Below are 26745 nucleotides of genomic sequence, written 5' to 3'. Positions count from 1 at the left end.
TACTGTATAACGATTATTCACCTTTGTAAATACGATCTATCCACCTAACTGTCCTCTCAAGCATTAATGGGGATTAATGTGAAAATGAATAGGGGTGTAAAATGATTGCCTTTAACTACATCCAATGCTAAAATTGACTATTTTTGCTTTCGAGGATTCTGTTATTATGCATTTCTTTATCTGGTGAGGTGGATTCTGATGGGTTTTTGAAGCTGCAATGAAAAAAGTAAAAAATCGCTAGCCACACTTAGCTTAGCATTGCAGCATTTTGTGGCTTTGTGAAGCGAGAATAACAGACTGTAAGGAGGATAACGCAACATCCACACCGTGATTGTTAGCTAATATATATATATTTTTTTAATTCAGTAACACATAAAAATAGTTATAACTTACATTATTTCACTCACCCATTTTAATAACAGATCAATTGGCAAATGGGATCCAAGAAATCTCATTAATTTTCGCTATAGGCGGAAAAGCCCCAAAATGACAGCAACAGTAGAGAGGACAATTGCTGCTGAAACATGTAGGATGATGGGGTCACAGTATATCTGCCTCTCTTCAGCAGTGTTCACCTACTCAACTACCACTGGACCCCAGATTCAAATATCTGTAAAATGAGCACACATATATGCACCAGTATTCTATTCCTCATCAAGGATCTTCTATGGCCAGCATCACAAAAACACTACAAGTATCCATACTGTGAAGTAGACACAACCGTCCCCCTGCTGCGTTGTGGTGAGACGAGGACAGAGCCAAGGCTTTAGACAAGAGCCCATCCATCACGCTGCCTGTGTGAGCAGGTGGTGCTCTCTGGGCTTTGCTTTGACTGTGCGATAGTGTCAAGGCTGTATGTTGGCTGTGATGGGAAGCATGAGCAGTGTCAGTGTGGCAGCTCAGATGTGTAATGGATAAATGTATTGGAAAAGGCTCTGGCTCTGGCTCTTGCAAGCAACACATTCTGTGGGCTGCATAATGATTTATTCTCTAGCTCCGCCAGCCCAGGGACTGTGTGGTGTGCGTGTGCATGTGTGTGTGTGTGTGTGTGTGTGTGTGTGTATGTGTGTGTGTGGGATGCTCGAGTATTTGGCTGTGATAAAGCGAATAGCTTACGTTGCAGAAATATTTGCACGTGTTAAAAAACATTTAGCATAGTTTTCACACAATCATTGTTTGCCAGTAGTAGTTGTCTGCCAGCAGCAGCCCCCTAAGGTAAGCTAAAATCAATACAGGAAGTTCTTAGTACTTTAGTAAAGCAACACACACATTTACAGTTCATTTGTGCTTTTGCTTGTCATCATGATTTTTGTTTTCAGTTTGTTTCTTTCAAGACTAGAGCTTTGGTGTTTGTCGCAGGAATAATTTATAGGGGATAACACCCTATAAATTAATTAGCGGGTGTAAGAAACATGTATAGTTAAAAAAAAAGGCTGTTTGTAGCTGTGCTTTTTTTTTTGTTCTGCATCCATCACAATGAATTCCAAATTGTAAGTGCAACTTTCCTCAACAGGTAAAACTTGAACAAATACATTCTTCAAAGTGATCCTAGATTATACAGCATTGTGATTGACCATACAGTATTACATACGGTTTCTCATACTGCTGTTTGACTTGGATATGGATTACAGAGGGAATCCTGAGGCTTACCAGGCTTATCCCACCTCAGTTGTTATCCCCGTTTGTCCCCCTCCCTCCCTCCAGCTTCCTCAGGCCTCAGCCAGCCCCTGCTGCACCGTCGCAAAGGATCAAGGTCAGCGTCAGTGCATCTGCTCGGTCCCCTACACCTCCTCATGTCAGCACCAGGTCACTTAAGACCTTGCTGTTAATGATTGGCTTCCTTTTGCGTCTTTATGTTGATGCTATTGCGCCGGAAAGGCAGTTTCCTTAGACATGAATGGCATGCATTATAAACAGAAATGACAGAATCAGAATCACTTTGTAGTACTATAAATGCACAAGAATTTGCCTTGATGACACTGGTGTCAACAACTCATGTAAAATGTAACAGTGCTATCTGCAGCATTTTAGCTTGAATAAATCATTACCAAATTAATTTTGAGACATTCGTATAATTACCATAAACAAACAAGAACATCATATAGGGGATTGGCTGCTTCTACTGGACTTTATGCTGAATTTTACATTATGTTCCATGGGGTTGGATTTTGCAGGAAATGTGCTTAACTCATACGGCACAAAACAGGAAGGGGACCATCATTGAGCTTCCAGCACAAGCAGAGTTAACGCTTAAAAGCCATTAATTTTTATTAATTATTTATTATATGTTAGTATCAGCTCTTATCGTTCTTCTTGCTCTTCTTAACAAACACAGCCAGAGCGATGAGAGAGGGCAATGTACGAATTTTGAGAAACACTAGCAGTAACAATACCACTGGGGTGAAATAGAGGCTGCCGATCATGGAACTAATCGATCATGATCTCATTTGTTTTCGGTAATTATACCAAGGTATCACAATTAATTTGCCAATGATACATTGATGCTTAAAATACTACATGTTGCACCTTTAAGTACATTCTGGCACACATGCTACAGTGACAACAAGACCTCACATCTGTGCAAGGGCTTAGTGCACGACATGTGACAGACAGTAGATACATTCAGCGTTCAATCACTTGGTGGGATAAGTGTTAACGTTTTCTGAAGTCTCTCTAAGGGCCCAATTAGAGAGTCGGAGCTGCAGCCATGTGATCTTTCCAACAGTTATACCTGAGTGCTCTGATGCAGTCTGCTGTTCTTCCAGCTCAGTCAGTCATAGGTAGCTGTAGCTAACCCAGCCTCTGTCACCTGCCCACAGCCTTTTGAACAGCAGACTGCAGGCCTCATACAGCTCCTCACTGAGGGCCTGGTATCGCACTCTGCAGAGACAAACAGCATGTAGACAGTTGTCATTTGTTCTAGTAATCAGAATTGAAGATTTGTCTTTTTTTCTGATTATATCACGAGATAAATTATTTTCATTCATCTATTTCATTGATGATTTGTTTGTAATATTATATGAGGATCGCCTAATATACACACACACACACACACACACATACAGTAGATATACAGTACACAGACAGGAGGCTAAGACCTTCATGTCCACTGGAACCCAGTACATGGTCCCATCAGCCCCCGCCTCGCTATCTGCTGCTCTCCGTTGACCCGTACCTGTCGTCTTCCACCTGCAGCCTGCCGTGTCAAATGGGCACCATGTCCCCCAGGCCCGTCCCAGCCCCAGCCCCAGCATGCCACTAAACTCCTACACTTGTCCCCTGCCTGGTCTGATATGCACGGTCTCACAAGACGGCCATGTGCTACAGTTTGATGCAATCCCCGCTCTATCACTCTGTCTCTCTGTCTCTCTGTCTCTCTCTCTCTCTCTCTCTCTCTCTCTCTCTCAATGTGTTTTGGGACCTGGTGTGTTTCTTTACAAAGGACTGTTAGGAAACTATTTTATATTGTGTTGCCATGGATTGTCCCCTCAATACTAATTAATTAAGGCTACAGTCAGTCATTGTAAGAATGAAACTCTGGTGTTATTTTCATCTGGAGGGTTTTATTATTCATAAGCTAATGCAGTGTATGATTAACATAGCTAATTAATTTATTTCTGATCTTGTTGAACAGCACATTTTTCAAAGGTTAGGTTTTGTGTATATTACACTCATATTGTGGGCTAGCCTACCTCTTGTAATAACAATATCTAATTATGTTTAATTTGTGTGACAGATTCCAAGCAATTTAGCGTAACTAATGTTACTAAGGTCATGAAATTAATAGCTCTGTACTAGTGAAGAAAACTTAACAAACTAAAACTAAAGTTTCCTTGGCATTAGTTGTGCTTTGTATAGCTGGTGAAGGAAAGGCAGGGTTTACCTTGTGCAGCAGCAGCACCTGCTCTGTCTGAGTCCAGCCTGACAGACCAGAGACACTGATGCCTCTGGTCATTGTGGTGGAGTGAAGCATGGCTTATTCAGTTTTAATGGGACTATGATCGCCTGCAGAAGCCACCGAGTCCTCTGACTCCGAATCATCCTGCCTGCCCCGGTCTAGGTTTGTCAGATCACGGCATGCATTAAAGGAAAATTACACCCTTGGATACTCTGACACTGTTACATATCATCAATCTGTGATGTTCAGTGCATTTCAAAAATTATTTTGTGAAGTGTTGTAAAAAATTTTTTACCTTTTTGTTGTACCCGCTTTCCCTCAGCCTGCCTCGTTCTCAGATAACGATTTAGCTTGATATTGGATATTTGGTGGATATTTGTTTTTTCCACCTTCAATAACTTGTAAAGCAAAGAAGTAAAAGCATATTAATGATTATATTTGTGATTACTGGTGGGGGAAGAACATTTTACAAACACTTTTTTAGATATTTGAGAATCTCTTATGTGACCTGGTTCATATGGGAAATGAGCTATTGAAATTTGAATGTGTGTTTCTACATAAGAAAAATACTCTCAGCTCTCTGGCCACTGGTATATTTGACTTTGTGCTGTTGTTGCTGCTGATATGATAGGTGATGATGGATATGAGGGAACATGACTTCAGACAAGCGATGTATGTTTATTAGACCTTTTCAAACTTTTCAAACCTTTGATTCAGTTTGAAATGCTTTTTCATGTATCAGTGCCATCACACCTTATATTTATCTTCAAGGATACAGGGCACTTACAAGGTCTAAGTCCTTATGCTCTTAATTATGCACTTACTATTAGTTCCATTGTGAAGTCTTAACTGCTAGTTTTTAATAGACAGTTTGTTAAGTGTTTTTGCCGATGAAGCCTATAACCTTTTAGTCAGTTGGGGCCAATTAGAGGACAGCATTCAATGAATGTGGCTTATCTTGCATCACCACTTTAAGAATGTGTGAGTGAAAATAAGTGTTATTCCCAGCCTTCATATTGGAGACACTGCAGATTTTAAACTGATTATGACAAATTCTGTTTGCAAAGTTGAGACAGTATGGAAGTGGCAAGGGAGATGTACTGTACTGTCAGTGAAGCACTTAAGTATCTCTGGGCTTATTGAATGTATTTTTTAATGGTCACTTTTCTTACCTTTTATAGAATAATATCACGTCAAATCAAGAGAAATACTATTGAAATCTTTTTATGTTGTTGTTTTGTCCACCAGAATTGTGTCTATTGTGCAGCACCTTATTTTCTGAATTTACATAATGTGTACTTTTGGCTGCTGTTCCTCATTTTGGTCAAAAGGGATTGAGCTAGCAGATATATGATCCCTCATGTGAGAGTGGAGAGAACCTGTCCCCTGTCACCTTCCAAAAAGCTTTCTAAAAGCCCTGAACAATGCTTCTCTGGTGTGTTTGTCTAATCCAGTGTCTGCAGTGGAGAACACAGAGACACTGGATGGGGACCTTATCCTAATGTTTCAAAAGTAATTTACTGACTTTATTTACCGTATTACTCCATGGGAGCAGTAATTCTTTACACTAGATTTCTTTTCTGTTACACCCCCAAAATTGGCGTTTGTATCCTCTTTTATCTACAAAAATCAGGATAACTCAATTGCCTCGCCTGTGTGCTTCTGTGCGAATGATCAAAGTAACCAAATAGTGTTGATGTCCACTGTTTATATCATCCTTTTGCTTGATAAAAGAGTAGTGAGCATACCTGCAGAAAGTAAATTTTACTGCCATTGTTCCATATAGGTTAGCTTATACAGGTAACAACAAATTGGGGGATGGGGATAATTGTAGTGTATGGTTATTTGTTACACCACTTATTACTAGAAAAAGTAACATTGTGGAGTGCAACAGCATAGGCCTAAGACTATAGCATCCTGGGCTGCACCTGGACAGAAGTCAGTGTGTTGACACTCCGGCTGAAGGAGATGGAGAGCCTGAGCTGCAGTGGAGAGGCTGACTGAGATCTGGAGAGAGAGAGAGATAGAGGGAGAGAGAGAGAGAGAGAGAGAGAGAGAGAGAGAGAGAGCGAGAGAGAGAGAGAGAGAGAGAGAGAGAGAGAGAGAGAGCAAGACACAGGGAGTGACAGAGAAAAATAGGAAGTGAGTAGGTTTCTGGCAGCTTCCCCTGAGTCCCTGAGTGTATTGCCCACTACACAGTTTTTTTTCTGGTTTTCCAAGGATTTGTTCACTATATCCCCTCATCAATGAAAAAGGAGGGCCTACTGGAGTCCATGGAGGGCCATCGCATTCTCAACAAGATCGATGAAAATGATAAAAAACAAAAACAAGCCTTGATGTGTTAAATGTTAGATGTGTACTTCAATCCATAGTCGACAAATCCCAAAGCAAAACAAATGAATGAATGACTGAATAAATGAATGCATGACTGACTGAATGAATGAATGCATGAATGAATGAATGGATGAATGAGCCTCCCGTTTAGGGCATCATATCTCTTACTATGCGCAAACCTGCATGGTAGCAGTGTTAATTGTCCGCTGGGCTTGATTCCAGACTACAGCTGCTGCATGTCTGATCCTGCTGTGGTGTTTGCACCCGCAGAAAAAAAAAAAATCGAAAAGCATAGTGCTGGGTGTGTGACATCCCCTCTCCCTCCACGCTGTCACCTCAGCAGTCCCTGGCAGCACCAACACCACCCTCCTCCAGCCCGTGTACACACACATGCTGCCTCCATAAACAGCCAAAACCTAGGGGGGTACACGCAATACATATGTTCAGATGTAGTTCGCCAAACTTTTTCACTCAAATTCTCCATTTCACTATTTGAATCTCTTATTTATCGTTTTCCCCATATAACGGAACAAAAACAGCTCAAAGCGAAAGGACGCGCTGCCTGAGTATAAACAGCCAAAACATAGGAGGCACATGCAATACATGCGTTCAGATGCAGTTCACCAAGCTTTTTCAATCCGTTTCTCCGTTCCCAGGGCTCCATCCACCTCACTACTGAATTATACTCCCTTGTTTACCATTTTCCGCACATAAGGGAACAAAAACAGCTCAAAGCAAAAAGGAGAAGCAGCGTATAATGTGAGAGCAGCAGCAGGAGCCCTGGCAGTGTCATGTCTGTGTCCTGGTGGCTCAAAGATAGCGCTGGCTGCAGAGGGAAAAAAAAATTAGGAGTGTGGAAATGAGGTCTGTGATTTGTGTGTGCTGGTTGGCAGGGAGGCTCCCAGGGAGAAGTAAGGATCACACTGCTTTCCCTCGGCCAAATTTGTATACTGAAGCTAAACATTTTATTTGCCATAAATGCAAGTATTTAATGCTTAATCATCGTATTATATTTGAACAAAATGCTGGTTTGTTTAGCATTTGCTTGCTAGATAAAGACACCCTCTACTGTCACAATGAAGTAGGCTAATAACACAAAGTATTATGAAAGCTAGTAGTAGTTAGTAGTAGCAGCAATTGAGTTACTGTATGAACTGTATTGTATGAACTGTGAGAAATTATACAGGTGAATTACTTTTGTCAGAACGGACTTCAAAAAACTTCAGACATCTTTGGCATTTTTTTTTCACCAAAATTTCTTTAACTCCAATCTTTTTCTCATTCATTTACCCCTCCATTCTCAACCTCTCCTGTCATTTCTTTCATTACTTTTCCACACCTTCCCACTCTCTGCCATGACTCTCTCTCTCTTTCCTCTTTTTGTCCCCACACCTTGTTCTCTCTAGCCCATTGTTGTTCTCCCATATGCTCAGCTCTCTCAGAGCAGGTGGCAAACCGCAGGTGGAGCCCACACCTCCGCTTTGGACTGGCCTCCATCCTGCGCACCCCAACTCATGTTGCCATTGGGCACACAAAGTGAGAGGGGGGGCAGGAAGTTCTCTTTTATTTTGATGACCTGCTTGTTTGACTGAGCGACCTTACAGTGGCCTTGAAGCAGGCCACATGTCCTGTGTTATCCTACAGGAGCCCTCTACAGAATAAAGACATATTTCCCCCACTCTCAAGTATCTATTTTTTAATCGCTGTTTGTTAAGCATGGATTAAGAAGAGCAGTGTATCGCTTTTTACTAATCACATTTTGTCTCATTAGTGTTTTCTTCAACAATGGAAATTAAGTGGGTTCTTGAATACAGTGCGAATGGGAATGTCTTTTAGAAATGAACACAGGCAGTTAATGAAATTCAGTGATTATTCTTCTGCAACCCAATTATAAGAAGCTGCTATGCCAATTCTCTGGGATATTGGTGACATTTAAGAGTGCATTCAGACTAAGTGACCTGGAATGTAGGCATTACGCTGAATGTATGGATAGGTATTATATCCTATTACAGTTTTCATTTAACGGTTAGCGAATGTCTGAAGAAAGAAAAATAATTTCCAGCTAGCGTTGCAGTGCAGACCGTTTGGGTACACATTGCCTCAGGCTCGTCATTGTGAGTAATTTGGAAAGCGTGGACTCCAGGGTCTCAGGAATTTAAATGTGCTGCATCAGTATGTGCCAGATATTTCTCTGGAGTACTATGGGATTTTAGCAGTTACGTCCACAGTATCTCTTTGTTTAAGTGAAACCTGTAAGAGAGCATGAGCGAAAAGGACTGATAACTGAGTATCCTTTTGCAATTCAAGGACGTGTTTGTCATCTACCGGCTCCCGGTTCCTTCCTGCTTGCGTCCCTCTAGCCCCTCTGGGTGCTGTCCTCCCGGCTTCCATTTATCTGTGAGTGTTAGCTGGATGCACCGCAGCATGGGAAACATACAGAGGCAGTGGGAGATGTGACAGGGTTGCAAATCTTTATAAATGAATAAAAGAACCCCCTAGATGGATGTGTTGAGGATGAATGGGGGACGTGCTGAGAATGAAGGGAGAGGAGAGGAATGGATGAGTGCCAACTCCACACCGGCCATCTTAGTGCATTAATCACCAGCAGCCTCTTCATGATAGATACATATTGTACTATTGTACTATAAGTCTCTCTCTCTCTCTCTGTCTGACTCTCTCTCTCTCTCTTGCTTGCTCTCTTGCTCCCTCTCTTTCATTATGGCATAATTTCTACAAAGGCACAAAAAAATGTAACACCAGTCTTTTGTGCGTTTTCAGAAGTAGCGTTATCTTAGCTATACTTGAGCACACAGCTGCCATCTCTTGAATAATTCTATTTGTTCCACTTTGAAGATTGGCTTTCTTTTTCTCTCCTTTGGGAATGTAAATGTCTGCCCTTGGCATACTGTCTGGTACTGTTAGAAAAATGTATTTACACCCAAAACGTGGGTCAAATAGTTTTTGCAAGTACTATTTGTGGTTTGTTTTCCCATACCTCAGTGCCAGATGGGTGGGGTTTGCCACAGAGGAGTATGAGCATGAGTACCAGATAGTGTAGACAATTACAGGAAAGTCAATTTCGTATTTATAACTTTGACAACTTACCTGACACTATTTGTATTGGACTGATGGGAAACCCTTCCCATCTGGAACATGTAGTACTATTTGATACATAGTGGTGTAACAGACCTGGATCAATGTAATGGCTCCATCTGTCATGTTTAGAGAAGGTAATTCTGTGCTGACATGCAGGTTGAATGAATATGCACACTGCTTAGGCAGTTAGATTTGTCACGCTGCCGGTTGTTACGGGGACAGAGCATCAACATGTCTATTCAGGTGATGAAACGCTTTTTACTCTGCCAATGGCTCACGGACTGCAGAGATTCTCATGTTTTGTTCTTTTCTCTCCATAGACCTAATTTCTGAGCTTTGAGCAACATAAAAGAGCATTTCAATGGATTCACTTGGAATGGAAATAAAAGTAACACACAATCTTTCCCAGCAGTTTTGAAGCTTTAAGAGTAGGCATTTGTTGCTGAAATTGCCAATATTAACCCTTCGTTTCCCTTTCTGTTCCGTTACAGACAAAACCACCTATGATGCCTCCGGGTCCTCTTCTTTACCAAGCGACCCCACAGTCACAGCCGCCCCTGCTCATCCATTGGCTGACCTGCCTGTGGCGGAGGAGGTGTCTCTCTCTGTCGTCCAATCAGATGGCGGGGCTGTGTCTGAAGGGGGAGGGTTAAGAGGGCAGCCTGCGTTTTCCTCCATTCTTACCTTCCTGGCAGGGACTGTCAAACATCCACTGAGCCTTGCTCAAAGCAGAGCCTCACCGACTATCACCAGGGACAAGAACCACACCAGCCAATGGCCTTCAGATAATTCTAGCCAGGGCTCAGAGACGTCTTCCCCATCCTCGTCTGTGGAAGCCAATAGGAACCCATCCACCAGCTCAGGTCTGACTTCCAGCATGCCTCACCAACACACCACAGCACCTCAGGCTGTTACCATGGCATCTACTGTGTCGGGGCCATCACAGGTCTCCTTGATGGATGGAAACAGGAATGTCTCATTGTCATCATCGTTATCATCATCATCATCATCATCATCAACATTATCAACTTCATCATCATCATTGTCCTCACCAACACCATCCACTTCCTCAGTATTATCATCATTGTCCCTATTTTCATCATCACTATCATCTTCCACTGAATGGATTACAGCTCCTTCATCTCCAGGCCTGTGGATTCTGTCCAACTCTGTCCCTCAGACACAAATGGGAGCATTAGCACCAGCAGGGTCTCCGCGTTGGACAGGCAGCCTAACATCTGCACAGTCCGCCATTCGTTCAGTTGTTGATTTACCAGCCATTGCAAACAGACCGCTGAGTGCAGCAGCTTCTCCATCGTACTTTCCTCCTCGTGAAACACTGACCAGTGAAACCAGCAAAGAACGCAGCAATAAAGAGCCAACACACTCATTTTACTCCTCACTGGATAAATCGCATGCCGTGAGAGAAACACGCATAGAGAATATAAGCACTAATGTGATGACGACACCAGCAAAGAGCGCATCATATTTTACATCAAAACATGGACAAATTCCTTTTACATTTTCAAACAGAGCCACTCGGAGACAGAGAGGTATGAACACTATCTCGACCAATAATAGGGAAACAAGCACTTCATTTCTCTCTAATCATTATCATGCTGATCAAAGCCAGCAGAGAGCTTCACAAAATCCTACATCAGCGTTGCTGTCTACCCGTCCTGAAGGCTATTCAGTTGCTAGTCATGTCACAAAGCAGAGGGTGAAAGCAACGCTACGTGGGGTAAAGGAAGACAAGACAGCGTTAGGCAGTCAGGCTTTTGTTCTCAGAAGCCTTGGAGTTGCAACCGTGTCGTCAGTGCCTTCACATGGTGTAAATCCAAGTATATCACCAGCGATGACATCCCGAACCTCAGGGTTGTATTTTACAGTTTCCTCCAGGACCCCACCAGATAAAACATCTCTCTCTGAAATTGCAATCACTAAGCTAACGCCTATCCACCCTGGCATGGTGTCCTCGGAGCATGCATCTAATCCTGGTGATTTACTGACAGCAGCAGGTCACGGCAGCCCTAGAGTTCCTGTCCTCAATATAAATAACAGCCAGGGAGGGATAGCAGGAGCAGAGCTCAGATCTATTTCCTCTCAACCTTACCAGAATAGATCACTTTCACTCACGCAGATGAGGCCCGAGTCCACCGCTGGCCCCAACATGAGCTCTCCTGCTAGGATGGCGGCAATTTCCTCCACATCAGCGGCAGAATCACTTAATTTGCCAAGTAGTCCAGCAATAAACGCACAGGAATTTGTAACGCAAACAGGGTCTCCCAAGAACATAACTCAGGAACACAGAGGATGGATGACACTGAAAATGATCTTTACCTCTGACAGAAAAACAATGTCTCTTTCTAGTTCAGCAGCATTGCCAGTGGAATTGGCAAAGGACATGACTTCTACAACCATGTATGAAAGTCAGGTTGCCAGTCAGGCTACTTACTTACTGCCCTTCTTTCGAAGCCAGAGCCCTTACCACAACATTACTGATGATGCCTCTGGCCTATCTGGCAGTAGTGAAGTTAATCTCTCAGACCAATCCAAAGCCTTGTTATCGTCACAAATGACCACCTCACAGACACTAATTCAAACAAAATCTTTCTTTACTTCTCCCAGCACGTTTTATACAAGGCCTGGTGTATCTCCACCACCCAATCTAACTGAACAGACTGCTGCGTCTTCAATTGAAATCTCTGCTCATATCACAAAATCAGAGAAGAGAGACCATAGTTCTCATATTCACGCGACCAGCCAGGTTCACTCTAGTGCAGGTAAAGATCCAACATCACTAGCTTCCTATGCTCACATGACAAAGAGGCCTGCTGAGAGCTTCCACAGAAATACCGCAAACGGTTCAGTTTCTCCTTTATCTGCCGGAAATGAGGGCTCCGCTACAATCAGAGACGCTGTGTTTTACAAGAAGGGCTTTCCATCACTGCAGCTCACAACACAGTTGCCCTCTTTCAACCCTACAAAAGCTGTTTTGATATTGAAAAGAGACTCTGAAGGATCCGTCAAAGGATCTTCCACTGGTATCCCTTTATCCACTTTATCCACAGTCACTTTTGATGCTGCATTAGAGCCTCTTAAACGCCTTTCACGGAAAGATGATGTGACACTAGCGGGCCATTATGAGCAGTCCTCTCCTTCCTCCTGGTCAGAAATCATCCCAACACTGAGGCCAAACCATCCCTCTCACTCCCAGGGACCATTTATCAGTGTGAGTAGTGATAAATCTAAGTTTTATTTAGACAGACTAACAACCCTGCTCTCTCTACCATCATCTGCAGCAGCTCCCATTTCCCATAATGGGCAAAACTATAGTACTATTTTCAGCTTTGGCAAAAGACGAACGGCACCAGATACAAAGTGGAAAACTAACAAGCCGGTATTTTTTCAAAGCACTTCATTTGAATCAGAAAATGCATCTGTTGCCTTTGATAGTGTTAATTCTCACTTACCAGCAGATGGACCATCATCTGAACAACCAAAACTGGGAGCGGGACAACAGCTTAATGCCCATATATTGAATTCAAGTGCTCCAACAGTATTCACCAGTGATCCATATTCAGTTCAGCCAAACGCGACAGAGCAGTTTGTGGGAGAATATACATCTTTTACTTATCTTAATGGCACTCCAGGATCCAACGAGCAGATATTGAGTCTGTCTCCGGCTAATCTCAGATCTCCTGTGGCTGTCGTCCTGCCACGAGGAGCCAGTGAGAACACCCCCACTCCATCAGTTTGGGGAACATCAGGGTTAGATGGTTTTCTGCCCCACTCTCACACAACTAATGACTCTGTGACATCCTCACACGCCGTCTCCCTTGCACTGGTGTATAACAGCAAGCATAACCCCCCAGAGACAGTTACTGATGTTGACTCTCCTGAATCTGCATCTGATACTGAAATAATACTTCCAAACAACTCTGCACCCCATTTTTCTGACACTGTCAATATTAGTAACACAACTGACTCAATAATACTGAAAGTGATAACCTCACCAATAGACTCTTTTTTTCACTCATCATCATCATCATCATCAACACCATCACCTCTGTCCTTCAGTGGTACCACAGCTCCACAATTGTCCTCCCTATATATGAATCACACTGTTTCAGGGTCTTCTAAAGCTTTAAAGTCATCATCATCGTCATCATCATCATCATCATCATCATCATCATCGTCATCGTCATCGTCATCGTCATCGTCATCGTCATCGTCATCACCACAGTCCTTCAGCAGAACTACAGCTCCACAATTGTCCTCCCTATATATGAATCACACTGCTTCAATGTCTTCTAAAGCTTCAAAATTATCGTCATCATCATCATCATCGTCATCATCATCATCATCGGCACCATCATCATCATCATCATCACCGTCATCATCATCATCATCATCATCATCATCATCATCATCATCATCAGAGGCCTCACCACAGTCCTTCAGCAGAACTACAGCTCCACAGTTGTCCTCTCTATATATGAATCACACTGCTCCATTGTCATCGTTATTGTCGTCATCATCATCATCATCATCATCATCATCATCAGCAGCATCACTATCATCATCATCATTATCATCATCACCATCACCATCACCATCACCATCATCATCACCATCATCAACTGTAATTAACTCATCTGACATGACATCATCATCCAGCCCGACCATGTACCCTGGCATTGCATCATCATCTGTCTCTGTCATTTCCAAAGGTGTGCAGCCCACATTTCCACCCCTGTCCCCCAGTCTGACCTCATCAGTAGAGTCCCATCCCTCACGGGAAGTGACTGAGATGTTTGTTGTCGTTACAGAGACGGGGACGGATGAGTTAACCACTGGAGCATCCAGAGCGACTGGGCTCGCTATCCCCAAAGATAAAGAGACTAATCTGACCCCCTCTCAGTCGGTCGACATTACCCTTTCCGCCTGGCCCACCGAGACAACATCTCAGGTATCACCTCTGACCGCTGGACAGAACACCACAACAGCCTCTCTGAAGCTTAGCACCACCATCACAGCAGCTTCAACCAACATCCCCACCACCATACCTTCTGTCACTACCGGAACCACGCAGCCAATCATCACGACCACGCCACAGCCTGCCCCTGTGACCAGGAGAACCACAATCACCGCAACCACCAAGATTCAAGCCACCAGGAGGACATTCACTCCTCCTGTCCCCAGGACGAGCCCCCCCAGAGGGGCCACTACCGTCTTCTTCTCCCCTTTCACCACCACCACAGAAGCTCTGCCACAGCAGTGCAACATCACAGAGAGACTGTGGGTGAAGACAGGTAAACATTTCTACTTACTTTCAACAGCTCCGCCTTCCGCCTTCCTTTTACTTTATTCTGTGGGAATACAGTGGTCTGAAATATTGGAAATATTTTATGAAATTGTACCATTGCTCTAACGTTGCTCTATTTCTGTCTTTTTCTGTCTTTGTTTCTGCCTCTCTTTCTCTGTCTCTCTGTCTCTCTCTCTTTCCCTTATCTATTGATCTGTCTATCTACCCACTTATCTATCTGTCTATCTATCTAAGTTGTCTCCATCTATGTGAGAAGGAACAGGCTTGACAGCATCCAGAGGCAGAACCTGCGCAGGGGGCTGAGTCAAGGCCTGAGGAAAGCTCTGAATGACAGCACAGCCCAGGCTCAGGTCAGGGTGTTATTTCACTTCACTGTACAGTTCACTGTACAAATACGGCTTTTTGGACATTGCTTACCATCTATCATCTACCTACCATCCATTTATCCTTCTATATAAACTTACTATATTATTACATTAATTTACATATAAAATCAGATAGCAGTAAAAAGGTAGTGATCCATTTTAGAAGTGTTCAGAACTTGATTCGATGGACAATGAAATCTATAATGGTAGATTTAGAGTAGCATGCTTGGCTTAGATACACTGTTAAATTTTTACATTGTAAGATAGGGTAGGATAAACTTTATTGTCCCTAAGGGGGAAATCTTCCTGGAATCCACGCTGCTGTTTGTTATCTCTAAAACATAAATCAACATCAGTGCTCAGTACAGTTGCAGCCATTGGTATAAAGATGAAATGCCTCCACACAGACGTAGACTGTGCAGTTGTGACAACGTTCCTACCATCTATCAACAATCCCTGTCACCTAAAGTAATATTTTATGGCATTTAGAATCCAAATGGGTACAGGAATAAATTTTAAATGGATTCAGAAAAAAAAGGAAGTTTTTGGATGTCTGATGCTGAGATTTTGGTTCAGTGCGGGGGAGAAGTTGTGCATGGAATGAATTAGACCACAGTGAAGATTATTAAAATTTCTTGTCATTTAAGCCTCTCAGAATTGAATTAGCATATTTATTTAAAGTTTCCATTTTTGTAGTTTCATGTTATGTGTGGTGCACCACAGATTTCAGTTTGTTTCCCTTGAAGCTGAGTGTAAATATGACAGTTTGATTGACCTCCACTATTTCAGAAGCCCAGATTGTTGCTTGGTGTTGTATCAGATGATCAGCAATAAAGCAAAACATGTGGCATTAGGGAACAATTCATGGCCCAGCGTCTGCTGCTGGTCTGATACACTCACTAAAATCTGGTGGTTTATTAACGTGGAGTGAATTAGACACTTAAACCAAGGACCCTCATGTAGGCTACGTGAGGAGAGATGAGGACTAATATAGAAATTAGGTTGACTGAATGTGTCCCAGAAGGCAGTGGGTGATGTCACATATTTGAGGAACTGTACCAACACTAAAACACGATATAGATGAGGAGTGTAGCGGTGCTGTGGATTACAATTGTTGCACTAATCTCCTTATATTTAAAGCTGACAGATTCATATTTACAAGTTACACAGAATCCACAGAATCCATCCACACTATACCAAAAGGCACATTCATCAGTCTTCCCAAAGCAACGGACACACCAGGTTACGTTTAACAAAAACTCTGAGGGGAACCCAATCTGAGCGTTTCCCCTGCAGTAATGATATGGACACAAACAGCTCCAGTGCGCACACAATGATCTGTCTGTCTGTGGATTAGCCGTTTATGGAACCAATCATGGTTTCCACTGTGCCAAAACCATTCTCTCTCCAATAAGCCTCTAATACCTCCACTCAGAGTGACTTTGTATTAGGAACACCTCTTGGCTATGAGAAGCTATGCTGAAACACAGTCAATGAGAAGAAGAAATGTGTGTGTGTGTGCGCCTGCCAGTGTGTGTGACTGGGAGAGGGAAAGAGTGCTTGAGGGGAGGATATTAGCCAGTAGGTTGGATGTTGTCTGTTTACTGTGAGACACGGTGCATCTCTGAGAAATTGCCCTTTTCAATGGCTGGAATTGAATTTTTTTTGGGTGTACAAGCAGGACTGGGCCTGGAAATGAACGAAGCAGCAATGTGATCTTTACCTACATGAAACATTCCCTCTTTCTGCCGAGTCTCCAGTGGGTCTGAGTGTCTTGAGAGTGTTGTAATTTTGAACACGTATAAGTGCATCTGTGTGTGTGTGTGTGTGTGTGTGTGTTTACGTGTATACATACATTCCAGTGAAATGGTTCAGTGTGCACTATGTCTTTCTCAATGTGGAAGTATCAAATTGTTGAGAGGGAGGCCCATGTGTTTGTCCTGTCCATGTGAAGGTCAATGCTCTCACATGTTCTCTCTCTCTCTCTCTCTCTCTCTCTCTCCCTCTCCCTCTCCCTCTCTCTGTACTCTCTGCGGGTATCTTGCTTCAGTGCGCTCCTGTCACCCATTTCAACACTGCTAGTGTTCTTTTTAGTAGCACTGTTCCTGATCCAATGGGAAGCGAGGGAAATTGCATTTGTGTTTAATTATAGGTTATAGATGGTTGGGAGGAGAGAGATGTGGAGTGCCAGTGCAAAAAAGATGATGAGGAGTAGACTAAATTAATTCAAGTGCAAGGCTAAAGTACAAGAACCATTTGAAAATGACCGGGGGGGTGCGGCATGGCTGCTGACCCTGTGCTTCTCTCTGTGTTTGTTTGTTGATTTTTTGCCGTCAATTGCGGCGTTAATGTTTGTTTCTTTCTTTGTCTGTGTATGGTGCAACATGAAAACGGACTACTCGCTTGCAGTGGTGATCATATCCATCCTGATCACACTCATACACGAGAATTTCGCAATAATCGGGAACAATGGAGTCAAATGAGTACCTGCAAGTTCCTCCATTCACGCGAGTTCCTCCACTCATCACATACTCAAGGGAATCTCTTCTCGCCCTTCGAGACAAAGCAAACACTGTGGACTTTAACCCTAAACCACCTGCATCGTATGCAAAAGCCCGAGGCAAATTCAAAAAGGAAAGAAAAGAGGCTCAAGGGGGGGAGTCCGAAACAGGCTGAGAAGGAGGGGAAACAGACACCCGCTCCCCGTTATTACCCTGTCAAACGTGAGATCACTGAATAATAAACTGGACGAGATCACAGCGTGACTCAGACTTGATGAGGATTTTCGAAGGAGTAACCTGATTTGTTTTACTGAGACATGGCTCCATGATGACAGCACAGGTATTGACATTGAGGGCTATACAGTCGTAAGGGCAGACCGCGATAGAACATCATCTCACAAATCCATTGGCGGAGGACTCTGCATCTTTATTGACAATACCTGGGCTACTCAATTCAAAGTGCACGAAAAAGTGTGCACCAGAGACTACGAGCTACTGTCTGTATCTTTCAGACCGTTTTACCTCCTGCAGGAGTTTGGACAAATCACCGTGATTCTTGTCTATGTTCCAGGGCCGAATAATACGGAATCTGCTGAAACCATAACTGACAGCTTCAATGCTGCGCTTTCCTGATCGGCAGATCAACTGGTGTTCGTTTTGGGGGATTTTAATACATGCAACATGTCACCTCACCTTCCCACTCTGCAGCAATATGTAACCACGCCCAACCCTCAAGCCCATTCTGGACCAGTGCTTCGGCAACATCTCAGATGCATACAAGGCAGTGAGCCGGCCTCCTCTCGGAAGGTCGGATCATAATGTCATCCATCTCCTCCCAACATATAGACAGAAAGTCAAGCGGATAAACCACTCTTGAAAACTGTACAGCAAAGGTCTGACGATGGAGAGGAGAAGCTTAAGGACTGCTTTGACACCACGGATTGGCATATGTTTTTTGACGCATGCTCTGATCCACACGAACTGACAGATACAATTACATGCTATATTAAGTTCTGTGAGGACACAGTTATCACAACTAAGACAGTTAAGGTGTTCAGCAATAACAAACTATGGCTCTCAAAAGATCTTAAAGTGTGTTTAAATGAGAAAAGGGTTGCATTTTTGAAAGGTGAAATGGATTTAGTGAAGGAGAAAGAGAAGGAGTTTAGACGCAGAGTTTTTACAGCAAAAACAGATTTTAAGAATAAGGTTGAGCAAAGATTTTGCACAGGCAATGCAAAGCAAGCATGGGAGGGGCTCAATACAATGATGGGCAGGGAAAGGAAAAAGTGTGAATATGGCAGACTGTGGTGAATTTGTTAATGACCTAAACATCTACTATGGAAGGTATGATGTGAGAGACCCAAGAACAGGCTGCAGTACTATCTGCAATCAGATAGGTAGCTATGAACCTATTCAGCTATCTGAGAGAGAAATAGCCACGTGTCTCTCCAAAATCAGACCCAACAAAGCCCCTGGGCCTGATGGTCTAAGAGGAAGGGTGCTTAAAGTATGTTCTCACCAGCTTAAATGGGTTGTCACTCAGTTGTTTCAGACTCTGCTTAACAGTTGTATTTTCCCAAACTCATGGAAAAAATCCACAATAAGACCTGTGCCTAAAGTCTCTGGAGCAACATCTTTTAAAGATTTTAGACCAGTCGCACTCACCCCACTTTTAGCTAAGTGTATGGAGAGAGTAGTCGGCACCCATCTTATGTCCTCTGTTGGGAATCAGCTCGACCCCTGACAATTTGCTTACAAATTGCACAGGGGGACAGAGGACGCGACTCTCACTATAGTGGACCAAATAGCTAGACATCTACAACAATCAAAATCATTTGCTCGTGTTCTTTTCATTGATTTTAGCTCTGCTTTTAACACTATGCAAATTGACACTCTTTTAGAACGACTTTTTAAGATGAACGTGAATGGTGGTCTCATTCATTGGATTAGAAGCTTTCTAACTGACCGCCCTCAGAGAGTTTTGATGAACGGGGTCTACTCAGATGAGCTTGTCTTAAACACTGGGGCACCACAAGGCTGTGTGCTGTCACCACTGCTGTTTTCCATTTACACAAATGAAATGACTGTTCACAGCAGTAATGTCAAGCTGTTCAAATATGCTGATGATATGGCCCTTGTTGGCCTTCTCCTGGAAGACAATGCCATACATGAGGAGGCTTACTTTAGCCAGGTCACTGTACTGCAGGACTGGTGTCGGGCAGTAAACTGGAAATGAATGTGACAAAAGAACTTATAATGCAAACAAAACCAAGGGGAACCAGTAACATCCTCCCTGTCATACTCAATAACCAGCCTGTAGAAGAAGTAAAACATTTTTAGTACTTGGGCACAATCATTGATCAGACCCTAACTGTTAATGAGAACTCAGAGAGCATTTTTAAGAGAGCCAACCAGAGATTGTTTTTAATCAGGAAGCTGAGGAGCTTTGGGATTAGCCAACACCTACTTGAAATAGCATACAGGAGCCTGGTTGAAAGCATCTTATAATTTAACATAACAGCTTGGTACGGCAACTTAAGTGTAAAGAGCAAAAACAAGCTCTCCAAAATTGTTAACATTGCAGGGAAGGTGATTGGCAAGTCACAAAAACAACTTTGCAATATATTTGACAGTGCTGTACACAGGAAGGCTAAAGACATAACTGCAGATACCTCACACCCACTACACTCAGAGTGTGAGCTGCTCCCGTCTGGCCGTCGATTCAGGGTCCCAAGGGCCAGCCGGAACATTTACAAGAAGTCTTTTATTTATAATGCCATACAGGCATTGAACACAGAATGACTGTATCAGGAAACACTTGTATTTTATAAGATTTGCTCTCTGGTATTATTTATATAACCTATCTGCTGCTACCTGCCCATTTGCACTATTGTATGTTGTATATTTGTATGTTTTAATGGCATGTTGTGCTATGCGTAATGTATGTCCTCTTGTTGTACTTTGGGAGAAGCCAAAGACAAATTTCAACTGAGGTGGACAATAAAGTCAATCAAATCAAATCAAATCAAATCAAAACATATGTTATATTATACTTATTTTACATATATTACATATTCATAACATATAAAAAATTTGCAGTAAAGGCTATCCAGTGACAGGAAACCAGTGGCATGCCAAAATGACTGAGATCCCTTGGGTTAATCCCTTGGCGGTCTTTCACACCATTGAGATAGAGTTAGTGGGTGTGCTACCAGTCTCTGACTTAGTGAAATGCAATCTCTCAATAACACCTTCACATGGGCAAAGCCTGAGAGGATGAAGTGATAATAAAAGGCTCTGTTCGCAGAGCTCATAACAAGCTACTATGGTACACTGAGACTGTAGGCCCTCTGTGTGGCGGCCAGTGGATCTCTCTGTCAACACGGGCATTCAGTTGGGTTTAGATGATAGACTTGAATGGGTTCACCTCTCCTACACACACCCTGTGTTGCTACGTCTGCCTCCCTTTCCCTTCTCTCTCTCTGTTCCCCTCCACCCCGTCACACACATAGGCACAGTTCACCTAAGGCGAACTCTCTCCCTCTCTCCACCGACACACTCGCTTACACAAAGGCCCGCACGTTCATACGCATAATGAGACACGCAGTCGTGAAAAAAAAAAAACAGACTTCACCAGTGTTTCTACTTTGTCTTTCAGAATGAGAACGCTGTGATACCTGGTCTCTCAGGGTTGAAATGAATGAACATAGGCGTCTTTGTCCCAGCACTCCCTTTTTAACAGTCTTTCCCATGTCTCTCTCATCTTTGCTCTCTTCTCTCTGTCTCCCTCTCTCCCCAGCGGACCTCCAATCCCTTCCAGTTCTCTCCGCATATCTCTATCCCATAATCACCCTCCCCTCTGTTTCTTATGCTCTCATTAGCAAGTAGCTAAAGTACAATCTAAGTGCTCCTGTCCATCCACTACAGTTCAGTATCTTGTGGGTCAGCTCGTTGACTAATATGACTGATTGACTATGCATATTGATCCTGTTTAAAGGAATCTAATTTCCCTCTCTCCTTTGCTCTGCCCTCGCAGGTGGAGACTGTGTTTGGTTCCCCCAACATGACGGTGGCTTATCACGTGACTGGAGGGGACATGGTTTACCCTCCCTCTGTAGTGCTGGAGGGCCTGGGCTCCTATGGCCGTGATAGGCTGATTGCAGACCTGCGACAGTACCTCCCCATGGTAACAGCCCTGCCCCTCCCTGCTGCATTATGGAGACCCAGCCCAGCCACTGGCTTCCAGCTGAAAACAGGTCAGCTGGTGTAGAGTCAGGATGAAAGGGAAAAAAAATATCAGCCAGAAAACAGCCTGAGACTTAATTTTTCTTCTCCTGTTGTTTGTTGAATCAATGTATAGTCCTGTTGCGATTGAACGTCTGTTGGAGTACGTTCCATGAGGACTGGGTTTACGTAAGAAGTCAAAAGAAACTTGTGATATAACCTCAGAGGAACATGTAGGAAATGGCAGCATTGCATGGCCAGTCAGAATTGGGGTTAGGACATACACTCAGTACAAGTGTGCAATGTGTCCTCACCCCCAATACTGATGACCTTTAACAATCTTATTAGTCTTATCCTCAGTTTTCCCCATACTCTGTTAAGGATAGAGAAAATGCAATCTTATGGCATCATCAAGCATCATTAAAAATGCTATGGACAGTAATACATTTGCAAACATGTAATGATCCTCTCTTTGTTTTGTGTGCTCATCTTGTGTTTCAGTGTTGCGGTTTGTGGGAGCGGGCGATGATCCGCGGTCCTGCCGGTTCTCTCAAATGATGGAACAGAGGCTCGAGAACGTGTTTTCTGAAGCGCAGTCCAAAGTGCTCAACACCCACAGCAGGCTCTCTGTTCAGGTACTGTAGTGCATTGTAGTGTTTCACTCTTAGCGCTGTGTAGGTGTTACCTTACTGTAGCTGTGGTAAAGCTATATTGGCGAACGCAATGCCAGTGTTGAAGGATGTGTAGTGTAGTGCTCTTGTCTCGTGGTGTTGCAACGGATCAAAAGGATCCAAAGGCTGACACAGACTGTGACTTGACATACGATTTCACCTTTAATGGAGAATGTCACATAAAGAACCATCAGTCTTTGTATCCTGTATAGCAAATGCACTGAAAACAGAATTTAAGATTGATCTATGGCATCTAATAGAGTTTGCAAACTATTGTTTGTTGCATATCGGAATAGATTTAACCTCCAACAGTTTTGCGTCCTGTTACACACATATTACCATGTAGTTTAGGTGGTTTGGCAGATGCAATCAAGAACGCAAACTGTGTGTAATTTGTGCATAATTGTCATCCCTTTGTGCAACGGGCATGGGCATTTTAAATAAGAGCTGCTTCTCAGATGCAAATTGATTGTGTTTAGAGAGGCAGTGTTTGTATTAAGTTTTAATGAGCTGCCACATTAACACATAGCCTATACTAAAGCTAATTTGATGGTTCTGCATGGATGACAAAATTAATATTGCAACACTTCTGCAGTCTTGTATGTCTCGCCAATTTCCCCGCCATTGCACTTCTTGATTGTTTTTATAATATTTGTTGATCCAATACAATAATTTAAGCGTTTCATTCCAAAATGAGATATGCACCATTTGAAAACATTCACACTTCCTCTAACAAAATGCTGGCTGGTATTAAAGTAAAGTCCATTATGGGTAGCTATTAAAGTTAAGAGTCTTCTTAAGATCTTCACTTACAAAACAGTTGTGATTTTGCTGATAGAATGATCTGTGATTCTGAAATAATGGCTGATGAAATTTAGGAAGCTAAATTTTTCCAGAATGGATAGTATTTTGGAATGAAATTGTTTTGGGGATGTTTTACATTCTGTCTCTATTCTGTAAATTATTGATGAGTATATTTATACATTTCTCTATGTCCTCTTCTTTCTCTGGGCCTGTACCACTCCTGTTCCCTCCAAGATGCTGGGTGTCTCCCAGATAGCCGGTTCTCCTGCTGTGTCACTGGTCTACTCTGTGAGGAACGGGACTGTCCTCCTTAACGGCACCGCTGCCTCAAACCTCCTGGGTCAGCTGTCGGCTGAGCTGGTGGGCTACTTCCTCTTCTATCCTCCACTTGTCATCGCTGAGCGTAAGTTACAAGTTCCATTCTGCAATACATCTATGACTCTAGGATGACCCAAAAGTCTTAATTACAACAGACACCGTAAAACAGCCTTCTCATTCACCTGTGAATGTTTTATTTTCCAAACACACAGCAAGAAATGTCCATCTTAACAAGCCATTTAGTCTCATATTCAGCCTTCAAATATTACTTTTGGTTAAACAAGAGAAACATTCTGCCAATGAGGTGATATAACTCCAGTAAAATCCAGTGCAGTTTCACTGGTTTCAGGAATTTCTAGAAATGAGTGTTAATATCTTGAAACAAGTCAGAATAAAGCAGATCACTGCACTACTATCAAGAAAATGACACTTGATTCTACAAAATTCTTGAAACAAACTGATTTGCAATTGGAAACAAATGAAATTATCTAACCACATTGGCAGATTTTTCACTTATTTTAAGAAAATTACGATCTTACGATCTTCTCAATAATAGACTAAATGACTTGTTAAGATGGAGATTAAGATTTTTTGCAGTGTGCAAGTCAAATCCAACCACTGGTGCTTCTCTTTGTTGAGTCCAACAGTCTATATCGCCTTTTCAGGCTGTGTCTCAGAGAGCGTGTTCGTGTGGCATCTTACTGGCCCAATCTAAATGATTATCTGTGTATATAGGGGAGGGTTAATTAAGAAGAGTTGATCAACCCTGCTGCCCTGAAGATCTGCCCCCAAACTCCATTCCAGTTCATGTAGCCAGAGTGGCTCATATTTTCGAGTATTTGTAGCATTGATGTGGACTGGACAATCTGAGAAAGGCTACTGAAGCACTGGAAGAAGTCAGACTTTAAGCTGTAAGCCTGAGTGACGTCCAGTTTTTGAGTAATTGGATGTTCGTGACTGCTCTCCTGCCTTCCACAATCACAGTTGTTTTTTAATGATTGAGTCACTTAAAGATAGTTGATGCAGAGACACAACTAAGCCTTTTCCTTTCATCTCAGTCTGCTATGAGGGCGTACTCAGCCTGGCACTCCCTCTGTGTTGGAGTTGTGCACTCAGACAAACAAATGAAGAGTGACAGGAGTCTAAACGGCGGGAGTCAACACCGCTCCCAGTAGAGTCTCAGTAGGTCTGTATCCTTCCCCAGTTTAAACTGGGAAGTGAAATGTACACTGCTCTGTGGAGGGAGATACGGTAGACGCATGTGAGGTGGATCCCAAAGCTCCAAAACGTACTCCTCCTTTCCTCTGTGACCCGGAAGTTGATGTTGGTGAGAAGAGGCTCCTGAAGTCTCCTTTGACGGAATATGCACAGGTGTATCCTCCCTAGGAAGTCCTTTCAATTTTGGGGGGAAGGACCTCACTGTGACCACATCCAGAATGTGACATCATTGACAAAACTTGAAAAAACATAACAAGTGAATTACCAGCTCTTAAATATGAGTATAACAGTTAATATGAGTTACAGTTAACGTTACAGTTGACGTTACAGTCAGTGATATTTTCTAACTTGTAACGTTGCTAGTTAATGTCAGCAGCTTCAGGCTAATGTGTGAACAGTGTATAAAAACTTTGATTGGCAACGAGTCATATTGTGAGCTCAGGTTACATCAGTAATGATGATAAAGTAGCAAATAAACTGTCCCAACTGGCCTCCACTGCTCCTCCCTCCTCCTCTCCTCCACTCCATTCCTCCCCTTGTCTCCTCCACTTTACCTCCTGGTAGAAGAGGAGTGATAGTGAAGGAGGGGAAGAGGAATGGAGGAGGGGTGAAAAAGCTTTCGGATCCACCCACGGGTTACGGATCACCACTGACCTCCCAGAATGCACCTGGAGTGACCACGTTGAGCAGAACCAAGACCCGAGGGGGGTCACGTTCAGACAAGCACACAGCATCTGGAACGACTTGGTGCCATTAATACACAGGCAGATGGCAGCTTCGGTTTACACTGTACGACGTTTGAACCGAGATGAGTAGGATCGCCGGTAATGAACATTAAGTTAAAGCTCACTTTGTGTTGTGAATGGATTAAGTTAGGGAGACAAATTACCCCTGGGCAGGGTGGGGAGGAGGGGAGAAAGAGAAAGGAGAGGAAGAGCCAAGCAGAGAGAGAGAGGCAAGTAGAATATGATATATGAATGGGAAGACAGGGATATACTACGAGGGGAGGAGAGCTAGACAGGGAGGGAAAAAAATGTAAGCGCAGGAGGGGAAAGGGAGGACCGAAAGAGCGTATGACAGTGAGTTTGCCCTGTTTGTCTTGTACCCCTGCCATTAATGATATTACACTGTTCGCGGGAGGTGTGAGCAGGCCCTGGCATATGTTGGCAGCGGCTGGCTCCTCACTTCAAAGCCAATTATCGCGGTAAATAATTAACAGCGGGGGGGTTCTCATAACACCCAGGGCCCGGAGTCTCACACCGTTCTAAAGCTGCTGTTTGTAGCACGGAGTATCCAACCGATCATTTCCTCCATCCTTCCCATGGCTCGGCTGTAGGCTGGACTGCTGCGTTCAGCTTTTTCACCCCCCCCCCCCCCCCCCCCTCCTCTGTTCTTAAACAGTTTCTCTCAGTTCAGGGAATATGTGTGAGGGCGTTTGGACAAACAGCATGTGTGAGACTGTGTTTCAGACAGAATGTCTCTTTTTAGACTGTCAAAAGTTTATTTTGTCTTTCGAAAAATACAACTACAATCCAAGCTGTGCTGCAGTATTATCAAGCATTATTTTGATCATAGTTTTTTGTTGCTGAATTGGATTTTTTTCTTTTTTCTACGCTCTTCAGATTGATGCAGAGTGTTCTGGTTTGTATCCCCCAGGCTCTCAATCGCACAACAGTGGAGGCTTATGCGAAAGCTCATCACAGATTAGCATTCTACATGATTGAAACTACTGGGAAGTGTTAAACTGATTTCTGCTGACATCCCTGCAGCGCTAGCCATTAACATGCTAAAGCCCTTACTGTTCCTCTCTCTTCCTTTCCTCTCTCTCTCTCCGTCTCTCACCCTCTCTCTCCTGTCATGCCTGAGTGTACATTTCAGCAGCGAGTCTGCTTTCATAGGCCAGTGATACAGCATTCCCCCAAACACTGCACCAGCCTCCAGCACAAGAGCTTAATCAGGCAGGAAATAGATGTAAGAGAACACA

General features: G+C 43.2%; 1 protein-coding gene across 1 annotated transcript in view; it reads left to right on the top strand.

Moving 5' to 3' along the window:
- Positions 1-26745, top strand: part of kiaa1549lb (KIAA1549-like b) — a 61080-nt gene that overhangs the window by 11409 nt on the left and 22926 nt on the right. The window contains exons 2-8 of the mRNA XM_071529199.1: positions 9820-10153; positions 11972-11976; positions 14134-14643; positions 14892-15007; positions 21563-21782; positions 22252-22385; positions 23460-23628. Of these exons, the coding sequence (XP_071385300.1) occupies positions 9820-10153; positions 11972-11976; positions 14134-14643; positions 14892-15007; positions 21563-21782; positions 22252-22385; positions 23460-23628 (1488 nt within the window). The remainder of the gene's footprint in view (positions 1-9819; positions 10154-11971; positions 11977-14133; positions 14644-14891; positions 15008-21562; positions 21783-22251; positions 22386-23459; positions 23629-26745) is intronic.

Source organism: Centroberyx affinis, unplaced genomic scaffold (assembly GCF_046629955.1).
Source record: "Centroberyx affinis isolate AG114_WGS23_722 - 3 ecotype Tasmania unplaced genomic scaffold, CSIRO-AGI_Caff_v1 ptg000123l_1, whole genome shotgun sequence".
In the NCBI taxonomy this organism is placed as follows: domain Eukaryota; kingdom Metazoa; phylum Chordata; class Actinopteri; order Beryciformes; family Berycidae; genus Centroberyx; species Centroberyx affinis.
Note: the sequence above shows the minus strand (reverse complement) of the source record. Positions and strands in the feature narration are given on the sequence as shown.